The 11,239-nt window shown below is 35.7% G+C and overlaps 3 protein-coding genes across 3 annotated transcripts; 1 reads left to right on the forward strand and 2 right to left on the reverse strand.

Annotated features, from left to right (window-relative positions):
• Positions 1-2,542: 2,542 nt before the first annotated feature.
• On the reverse strand, positions 2,543-5,075 carry LOC137736137 (serine/threonine-protein kinase WNK8-like). The gene has a single exon (XM_068475462.1). It carries the CDS (start codon positions 3,368-3,370, stop codon positions 2,543-2,545), a length of 828 nt encoding a protein of 275 aa, XP_068331563.1. The 5' UTR covers positions 3,371-5,075.
• Positions 3,392-3,721, reverse strand: LOC137736138 (serine/threonine-protein kinase WNK8-like). Its single transcript, XM_068475463.1, has one exon. It carries the CDS (start codon positions 3,719-3,721, stop codon positions 3,392-3,394), a length of 330 nt encoding a protein of 109 aa, XP_068331564.1.
• Positions 5,076-7,348: 2,273 nt separating the features above from the next.
• On the forward strand, positions 7,349-8,606 carry LOC137737066 (early light-induced protein 1, chloroplastic-like). Its single transcript, XM_068476419.1, has 3 exons — positions 7,349-7,593; positions 7,716-7,802; positions 8,158-8,606. The coding sequence occupies exons 1-3, from the start codon at positions 7,444-7,446 to the stop codon at positions 8,500-8,502; spliced, it is 582 nt and encodes a 193-aa protein (XP_068332520.1). The 5' UTR covers positions 7,349-7,443; the 3' UTR covers positions 8,503-8,606.
• Positions 8,607-11,239: the final 2,633 nt, after the last annotated feature.

Below are 11,239 nucleotides of genomic sequence, written 5' to 3' on the forward strand. Positions count from 1 at the left end.
CAACAGATAAATTTCCCACAAAGCTCTCCAAAACTATCAGACAAATGCAAATGATGAGAGAGTAGTCATGATCCATGATGAACAAGCAAAGCAATATAACCATCCAATGCGAAAACAAATCCAAAGCTTCGTTGTCTAGTGCAATTGTGTCTGTTATTACATATGTCCTCTAGTTGAAACCTTGAAACTAGTGCTCGTGGTCCCATGAGGCATCAGTCGGTCATTTTCCTCCCCTATACAAAACTTTGAAAACTATGAACAAATGTAACCTCAGAAATCACTGCGTAGTACACTGTGATGTATACTTGTGGCACGTCTCTCAAACCACTACGCGTAGACGAGAGAATCCATGTGTCATAATATTTACTAGATCTGTTGCCAAAAAATACACTGTTCATTTTGAATTTTCTACTCTCATATGTCTAATAAACTAAATATGACCTCCTAATTTTGTACATATAGAGTATATTTATTAATTTATTCAACAATATTGAGCCTAAGGATATAAACCTAAAGATACAACTAAAATGGCACAAAAAGTGGAGATGTACACAAAGCACACAATAATAAGTATGGGTTAAGTGCTCGATAAAATGCCCAACTTAAAATTGCATTTGGATTTTAACAATGACCTGCAGCCGCTGCTGCTTAGTTAGACCCCTCGTGAACGCTATTTCTAGCTTGGCCTATTAAACGTGTTTGCACTATAATACCAGTGTGATGCCGATTTTATCCTTACTTGATTTGTTTAATTTCGTTTGGACCCTTTTTACATGTGTTGTCATCCGTGCTGCCTTTCGCTTTTCCTCTATTCTGGACTCTTCTGCTCCATCTTTTCGACATGTTTATCGTCGATGGTGCTTCTTTCCGATCGTCTCTCTCCCCATTCTCAGCTTTTGCTTATTCTAGAACATTGGGTGTTTTTTCTCCTCTTTCATGCTGCCTGTTGTTGTCGGGTTTTTCTCGCCGATTAACTACGGCGGTTTTCTTGCTTCACATCGCTCTTACCCATGGTCGTTTTCTTCCTGGAAAATTTTCCATCCTCTGCTTTTCCTTCTATATATGGACTCTGTGATTTTCGTTGTGGTTGTCGATCTGGGTTAAATTCGAATCGTTTTTTTGCCTGAGCGATCTAACGTTCTTTGGTGAGTTATTTGGTTTTCTTGCCACATGGGATTTTAATATTTTTTTTTTTTTGTTTTTTCCGTGGTTTACGTGTGGTTCTCTGATGTGTTTTGATTTTTTATTTCAGGAAGAGAGGATACGATCAAACGCTTACTGGTGAGTTTTTTTATTTTTCTGATTGTGTGTGATTTAATATTTTTTCAAGCTTTGGGTGTACTTTTCTGATCTGCTTTGATTTTTAGTTGCAGCAGAAGTTGTTACTCGAATTTTCCAGTTTTTCTCTGCGGCTTTCCAAACTCTTTATCATCAAGGTATATAATTTTTTTTCTTTTTCCTAAAGGTAAGCGAATTTGGTATTTTTGGATTATATTAGAGTTGAAATAGGTTTGATTTCAATAACTTTTGGGATTATTGAATTTGTATTCTCTGTTTGGTTTTCTGGTTATTGAGTTTGGATAGGAATTTGAATTTGATTCACAAATTTCTGATAAACCCCAACAAGAAATTTAGGATTGTGTATTAGGGTTTTTAACTTCTGTGTTTTGGGATTGTCATCCTTTGTGTTTTGGAATGGCCATGAACATTCTCCGGGAAAAGTAATGCAATCAGCAATTCACATTTAAAATTTGCATTTTCTTTGCCCTCTCTAATGCAAATATATTTTTGCTAATTCATTGGTTTTTTTATTTTTTCAAATTTGCAGTATTATTTTGAGGGACGAATATGATTTGGTCAAGTTCATCAAGCTGGTGCAACAAGCAGGTCTATTTGTTAATCTCCAGATTGGCCCTTATGTTTGCGCCGAATGGAACTTCGGGTAATTATTTTTGTTACGAATATTTTGTGATTTTTTTTTTTTTGATCTTATGTAATTATGCTTATATTCATTACTCTGTTTTTTGTTATGTTTCTGAAACAGGGGATTCCCAGTTTGGCTGAAATATGTCCCCGGAATCGCTTTTCGAAGGACAATGAACCTTTCAAGGTAGGATATTATAAATCTTCCGTTTACACCAATGCAATTTAATTTTTTTAATAAATAATTTTGAAGCTAAATTTAATTTCTAATTATCTGTTATGATAAAGGCAGGGAAGCTGTTTCAAACTCAAGGAGGTCCTATAATTCTTTCTCAGGTTAGAAAACTGGTCGAGTTTTTAAGTTTTTCTGTGAAATATTGTTAGAATCGCTTTTCGTTGATAGAAAAAGCTTTTAGTCATTTTATAATCAATCTCAAACATGGCGCCAGTCTTTTAACTTAATAATCTGTTTGTTGCTAGCTTTTAGTCATTTTAGAAAGATGATTATAATTTAGTTGCTCCAAAGATAAAACATGGATTTGTTTATGAGATCACACATTTCTATACGGGTGAAGTAAAACATCACACAAAATTGTCTTACTAGCCGCTCATTTGTTCTTCAGTAGCAGAGCACAACAATTTCCAAGGAGTTATCAATTAGTTCAGCTACGACAGAGACATCTTCATGTGAAAGATGAAGCTGCTCAACCATCTCCCCAGCAATTGAAATCACAGTATCAGACTCGAGATAGAACTCAAACCTGATATACCTCACAAGACCACATGTATCAGCAATGAGCAAAGTTAAAGACACTGTGTTGACGGGATTTCTCTCCGCTCTTAACCTGAACTCATTATTCTTAGAGAAACCCTGTAACTCCAGAACTGAAGAGTTAGATGCGGGGTCTGGCAAGTTCAACAACTTGTGTAGTTGTGAAAGATCACAGCTGGACCCCGTCAAATTGTCAATTGCAAGGATTGGATCTTTCAAGAGTTCCACCGCAGACAATCGCATAGAAACTGGAACTAGACACTTCTCCATGAACTGCTTGATTTGAGGATTGTCTACTTTACTGAGGGAAGCAGGCTTTACACCAGAGGTAACCTTTGCATAAATTTGCGCCAGATTTTTACATTCATTATAAGGGTATTCACAAGTCACCATCTCTAGCAAGCACATGCCAAAAGAATAGATGTCAACTAATTCATTGTATTCCTCGTCATAAAGCTCTGGAGCCATGAATTCAGGGGTGCCAATTATGCTATGAGCAGTAGGCTGCTGCATGACAATCGCCAATCCGAGATCTCCGATTTTCAGTTCTCCATTAAATCCATTGACAAATAGGTTGTCACACTTCAAATCTCTATGAATAATTGGAGGATTGTGAGAATGCAGATAGTCCAGGCCTCGAAGAATCTGTCTAGCCCAATTCTTGATGTCTTTCATATCGACATTCTTATGCTTATTTCAGTACTGCCCCAAGCTTCCGGAAGTGAATAACTCTGTTATCATGTTGATGGTCATGTTCTTATCATCCACCCAAGAGTTATGGAACTGTACGATGTTTTGATGTTTCAGTGACTTCAGCAGATGAACCTCCGAATACAATCTTTCCACTTCTTCTACTCCTTTGATATTCACTCGGCACCAAGCTACTTCGACTCCGTCGACTTCATCAAATGCCTTACATACAGTCTTGAATGCTCCCCTCCCCAACACTTCGTCATACCGCAAGTATCTCCCAGTCGGATCTTTCTCCACAACGGCAGCATCTTCCAAACCGCTATAGGAATCCATAACCTTAAATCTCCGCAAAGGAACAATCTTTTCTTTCGTTCCTCGGAGAAAAGACAAAAACGTATCTCAAAAACTCTATCGATCAAAGCTTCTTGTTCTCAACCCCAACTGGAATCAGATTAAGACGGTGCATGCTCAAAAAATGCCTTGCAAGCCACGGTGTAGGAATCAAACGCTGATCGAAGACGAAAACTGCATCCCATAAACCACATGTCCCCGATTCTGTACCAGAATTTTGGCGGTTTGCGGCGGAGCTCCCCGTTGTTAAAACTATCCGAGACTTAGCCAAGGCGCTATCTGCAACCCCAAAATCAAATGCTGAACCACGAAAGTCACAAAAATTTCTAGCCGAGAGGCAAACTACTTGATTCAAAACCCTAAGAATGCCCTAAAAACCAGAGACTGAATGACGGAGAGAGCGAGAGAGATTAGAGATGAAAACCTAGCGATTGGAATTGGGAGAGACCTGTTAATCAATTATGTAGGGTAGGGGGAGACATTATATATTGTAGTTTGATTAGGGTTTCTGGGAATTTCAATTTTTTAGGACTTCCACTTCTAGTGGTACTTGTATTTGTGCACCAAACTAATGGAGTTTGATTACGGTTTTTGGGAATTCTGATTTTCGAGGGCCTCTGTTACTGTGTACTTGGAAACAATTATTATTAATGTTAGGAATACTAAATTTTATAAACTAAATGATGTTAGTTGTTGATGATTAGATTATTACTTAAATGTTAATTATCATGCTTATTTTTTTTTATTGGTGACACATAATTTAGTTCACATATACAGTTTATAAATTTAGTCTCATCAGCGTTACCCTTATTATAAATGATCTAGATTAAAGAATTTAGCAATTCTCATTTTCACTTATTTATAAAAAAATAAAAAAGAGTTTACTGCTAATTTTCCCCTTGAACTTTTTGCTTAGCTTGCGATTTCCCTCCTCAACTTTTTAATTGGAAAATTAAGGACTTAAAACTAATTTTTTGGCTGATTTCCCCATACCGTTAGTTTTGCATAGATTTCATCCAAATTAACGTTAACTCTTATCACATGCACACCACGTGACACTCCTTTGAGGACAAAAGCGTCACTTCACTAGACCTTCAGATATAGAAGCTATAGAATCACACATATTTGCACAGGTCGACATTTTAGAAATCTAGGGTTTTCAATTACTTTAAAGAATGAAGCGACCGAAGTACATTCACATGTTCTGCACATGCTTTTATTTAACAGAAACTTGGATGAAATGAATGAAAAACTAATAGTAGGGGTGTAATTGGCAAAAAAAATTAGTTTGAGTACTTAGTTTTTCAATTAAAAAGTTTAGCAGGGAAATCGAAAGTTCAGTTAAAAAGTTTAGTAGGGAAATCGAAAGTTCAGTAATGCTATGAAAATCATCCATTTAAATCGTACTTTGTCAATCATATGACGTGGTTGTTGATGAATGAATTATTACTTAAATGTTAATTAACGTGCTTATTTTCTATTGTTGACACATCACATGGTTTGACAAATTTGGTTTACCTAATATTAGTCAAAAAAGAAATGCTAGCATTTTTTTTCATAGATTTTCTTCTTTTTCATTTCTTATCCTCTAATGTTTCATGACGATCCGAATCATCTATTTTTTAGATCATTCTTTAAAGATATTTTTACAAAAATTAACTAAATCCATAATCACGTTTGTTAGTTAAACAATGAAATTATGATATTGCTAATAAAATGGTTAGATGATTTCTATTTTTATATATTGCTAACATAGCATATCATTAACGATGAATCCGAATCCTCTGTGAGAATCCTGGAAGTCCATGAATCGTGTTCGTTCATCGTACATCGTGCGGTCAGAAATCATTTTAAATTTTTTTTATTTAAAATTGAACACAAACAGTACTTGACAAAAACTGATCACACGATGTATAATGAACGGACACGATTCATGGATCCCGAGATCCTCATAAAGAGGATCTGGAGGATACTGTTGGATTAACAATGGCCGTGAAAATATTTTTTTATTATTAAATAACAGTGCAAGAATTTTAAAATTATAAAGGACTTATAAGGTGAAAGTTGGTAACATCCCCTTTTCAAATGCTTTATGCTTCAAGTTCATATATGTTAACACATGTACTAGGACCCAAAAGTTAAACTAGCTAGTCGTCGTATAAAACGGTAAATACCTTCAAAAACGCATACACGCATACTGCAATATAGAATTAAACTTGGTGCTAATTCATATTGATTGTGTACTTGTGCATATAGCTACACTACACTGAAAATACTAGAAAAGTAAAAACCTTAAAAAATTAAGGGGAGCAGAATTAATTCTTTGACTTGTTCATTGTGCTGTGTTTGGGGAGCCACGTCCCTCAGATCACCATACATGGACTAGACAACAGATAAATTGCCCACAAAGCTCTCCAAAACTATCAGACAAATGCAAATGATGAGAGGGTCATGGCCCATGATGAACAAGCAAAGCAATATAACCATCCAATCCAACCTTTTTCTTTTTGGCGAAAACGAATCAAAAGCTTCGTCGTCTAGTGCAATTGTGTCTGTTATTACATATGTCCTCTAGTTGAAACCTAGAAACTAGTGCAATTGTGTTTGTTATTGCATGAGGGTTTACTCCTATAAATAGTCATGTTCCAACAGGGAAACCGATAATCGTCACTTACTACTCATAATTCTCTTTGTTCTAGTTTTTCTCAAACTATTCACTGACTTAGCCATCAAAGGCCCTTTGGCAGACGCCCTCCTTATTTCTCGGGTATTCGTCAATTAGACTAACAGTGAGTCTTATTTTGTCAGTGGAGTTTTGTCAATTCAACCTTGAACAAAATTTACATTTACAATAATACCAATAAACTATTTTTTTTAAATTAAAGAGTATTTTAGACTAACTCATCCATATAGTTTTGGTTGAATTTTTTTTTAAGCTCAAGTATATTCACGAACTAAAAAAATCAAACAACAAACCAACCCTGTGTGCGACGTTATAGCGTGTGCGAGGTGCCACGTCTCTACGTACCGTGCACCTGGCATATATGGACAAGATCAAACACACAAAGCTGTCCTAGCTATCAAACAAGTGCAATTATGCAAAGTGACCAAGAGAGTGGGCCACCAAGTACTCATCTAACATTTTTCTTGCGGATGAAACTAAATGAAGCATAAAGATCCGTTCTCTAGTGCAATTGTGTCTGCTATTGCTATACAGTGTCCCCTAGCTGAAAGGAGTCGTGGTCCTGCGAGACATCATTCCCTTGCTCAAAATATCATAAAAATTTGAAGACCCGACAAATTAATGTGACCCCAGGATGGTCACTACTGGCTAGATGGTAATGTTGTATGTTCTGCAGCCATGCATGTACGTCGGCCTCTCGTTCCTTCAAGAGAAGTATACTTCTTTTTATTCTCTTCTCTAGTCATATAATTACAGCTACACAATGCATGTTTCAAGTAAGTTTTTTTTTTTCCTTCTAACAGACGTGGTCATGTGTCATTGGGAAAGTAAAACAGTGATGACGTGCCAAACTATAAACCGCTTAAAGAGCTTCCCCCACTAGGGCACCATTACCTTATAAAAAGCAACTAAGGTGCTCAAACCTTGATATCAAGAAGTAAGAACAAATTACGTCTCCAAAAGCTTAGAGTTTGATATTTTTGTTAGTGTTTAACCAAGAACCAGAATACATATTTATACAATGGCTGCATCAGCAACTTTCATGCATTCAACATTCCTAGCTAATTCCTTGGCTTATGGAGCGGGAAAGAACAAATCAGTTAGAGTGAATCACCTTGTTGCACCAACTGTGCACATCTACCCTCAAATAAGGATATGTTCAATGGCCAAGGTAATTATTCTATTCTTCTGTCTTCTTCGTTATTTGGCTTATATATGTGCATCTTACGTACATATATTTATAAAATAATGATACTAATTACGTACTATATCTGATTTATTTTTCATTTGTAGGATGGTCAGAAGAAACAACCATCTATAGTTACAAATGCATCAAAAAATCCACCACCACCACTTCCTACACCTTCTTCTCCCAGCAAGGTATTGTTTTGCTTAAGTGTCTAGTGTTACTTGAATTGATCCGTTATTTATTTGTTGTATTGTCTTAACTATTAAAAGTTTAATAAATATTACCTTACTCATGCTAATTATGCATTTGTACATTTAAAACTTTAAAATCAAGATAATATGGGACTTTGTCAAAGGAACTACAAGTTTGTATGTCGGTATTGATATAAGTCCAATCCAATTTATTCGAGAGCAATACAAGAATATTCATCCAAAGATTAAATTTAGCTACCCCAATGTATATATGTATTGCTAAGGAGTTCCATAGCAATATGTCGTTACTGTGGCATTCACACATGGATAATATGTGACACGTATCTCATAGCAGGTTAGCACAAAGTTTTCAGACTTGTTTGCATTCAGTGGGCCAGTGCCGGAGAGGATCAACGGCAGACTTGCAATGGTTGGGTTTGTTTCAGCTCTAGCAGTGGAACTATCCAAGGGGCAGGATGTGTTCGCTCAGATATCCAATGGTGGAGTCTCATTGTTCCTTGGAACTAGTATTTTGATAACAGTGGCATCATTGATTCCTCTATTTAATGGACTCAGCGTGGAATCAGAATCAGATGGGATCATGACCCCAGATGCTGAGCTCATAAATGGAAGGTTGGCCATGTTAGGTCTTGTAGCCTTGGCCTTCACCGAGTATGTGAAGGGCGGAACCCTAGTTTAGGTCTTAATCATTATGTTAGGATGCTTTCTGGCTTAATACTTTATAATTTCTCACATGTATTTAGTGTTCACATATGTTTATAAGAATAATGTTACGTTTTGGTACCCCATAATCTAAACATACTTTTAATTTTAGCAAGCATAAATATTATGAGCTATTTAGATGGGGAAGTTCTATCTTGTAATCGAAAAAAAAAAAAAAAACAGCACCATCATTCAAAGAATACGTACATGCAATAACTTGGTAATAGACAATATTGAGGTGATGGTGCTACTAAAATGGCGTCGCGGATACAAGATAAATTTTATCCTATCTTTTGTTAACAATGAGGAATCAAGAAATCAACAAATACAGAGAGAGAAAGCTTCAAAACAATTATCTGAAATACTTCACTTTTCTATTTCTTTCTTCTTACTTTGATAAATACATCCTTATGGTATTTATAGCTTATACCATCCTTTACATTTGTAACTAACACTCTACCTCAACTAATCATCATATGACACTTGTCATTACACTAACCATTCTGTTGTACACTAAACACATATTACAACCTATCATTCCCCCTCAATCCCATGCTTGGAACAACCAAGCATGAGATTGGAACAAAAATAGTTAAACTGAGGAGAACACAAGCCTTTGGTTAAGATGTCTGCATACTGATCAGCAGAAGCAACAAACTGTAGGTGAATAGTGCCTTGTTGAACTCTTTCACGAACAAAATGACAATCAATTTCAATGTGCTTAGCTTTAGAATGAAGAACTGGATTAGTGGCAAGAGCCATAATTGAGATGTTATCACAATGTAGGGAGGGAGCATCAGAACAGGACACATGTAAATCCTGAAGAAGCTGTTGTATCCAGACTACTTCAGCAGTTGTAGTGGCCATGGCTCTGTACTTAGCCTCTGTAGAAAACTGACTAACAGTATGCTGCTTTTTAGAACTCCAAGAGATGGGATTAGACCCCAGAAAAATCACAAAGCCAGTGGTAGACCTCCTATCATTGGGGTCACCAGCCCAATCAACATCAGTATAGCCCAATCAGTATCATTGGGGAAGTTCTATCTTGTAATCGGAAAAAAAAAAAAAAAAAAAAAAAAAAAAAAAAGACAACACCATCATTCAAAGAATACGTACATGCAATAACTTGGTAATAGACAATATTGAGGTGATGGTGCTACTAAAATGGCGTCTCAGATATAAGACAAATTTTATCCTATCTTTAAGTATGCCTAGAGTAAAGAGAAAAATTACCTCCACATGCGCCACGAAATTACCTTCATAGTAGGCAAAAGAAACACTTTTTTTTTGGAACAAGAAAATCTTCATTACTAACCGTAAACGCAAATGTATGTACAAGGCCAAACATGTTCTGCTATCCAACTCTTCTTTGCACTCTGCATTTCTTCTTCCCTTAATTTCGAGAAATTCTGCTACCAATAGCATCAAGCTCCCTCTTTAGCTCACCCATCTTTGTTCGTTAGAGACGACTCCGATGAAGGTTTCCATCCAGGTACAAGCTTCACAATCAAGTCATCAATTAACTCAGCTACGACAGAGACATTCAGTCATCTGTAGGTGGGCTAAGGAATTCCCACATGTAGCATTGTTGTTTTTAATAATTATGATATTATTTCTTATTTTGCCTCAACATTAGTTGACTTAAGATTTGTTCATTATCTCTGCAGCACAAAGGCGACCTTAATAATGTAATGAGAGTACAATATCAACTGTACGGTAAATGATACTCTTTTTCTTTTCTTTTTTTTTTTTTTTTTTTTTTTTTTTTTTTTTTGACCATCTAATATATTTAGTGTAATTTTTACCATAAGTATAACCTTTGTTTTTAAAATATAATTCATTAATTTTGGTAATCAGCATACTTAAACTTAAATGTGATATATCCGTTTAGTATTTTTTTGTACAGTGATAATACTCAAGTATATTTTACATCATATATCTTTTGAAGAACATGAAACTATGAAGAAAAAAACCCTAATTAATCTGATTATGGGGGTTTTGTTTTATATCAAAATATTGCGGCAGAAGCCACACTTTGAAGAGTTCATGCTGCACAGAAAGATGAAGAAATGCCACCCGTTGAGTCCATCATTACTCCACTGGAGACAGAGCTTAAGCTTGCTGCAGGAGGTCTGTTGTGTAATATGAGCCCTTTAATTTTGTTTTAAGACAGATAGGGTTGAAAAAACTTTATGTAGTATTTTTGTATCAGTTTTGAGTGTCTATTTTGACTTCCATAATTGGTCTGTAAATGTGAGATATAGAGAATTCAATATGTATTTGGTTTCTACAGTGTTAACGGATTTATCGACTCATTTATTTACATGAATTAATAATTATAATGAGTTAAATTGTTGTATACCTTATGGATGTATTGCTTTCTTAGGTAACCAAGTTGCAGGATGACAACAGAACACTTGACCGACTTACTAAATCCAAGGTGGCTGCTCTGCCCGAGGCCGAGAGAACTGATCAGATTGCTTGGGCAAAAGCATCCTTGGTTGACGATCTGCAGGTAAACCTTCCATTTCCATATGAAGTTTGCATTTTTGTTATTTCTGAAATTTGAGTTTTATTCTTTCTTATTAATGGTAATTATATGATAGAAGAATTGGGATTAGTTGTTGATTTATGGGGATTAGAAAATATAAGCGAGTGTGTGACTGAGTGAGGTCGTTGTCATCAAGGACCTAAGAACATGGAAAAAAAGTGAT

The sequence above is a fragment of the Pyrus communis genome, chromosome 6 (genome assembly GCF_963583255.1).
Source record: "Pyrus communis chromosome 6, drPyrComm1.1, whole genome shotgun sequence".
NCBI lineage: Eukaryota > Viridiplantae > Streptophyta > Magnoliopsida > Rosales > Rosaceae > Pyrus > Pyrus communis.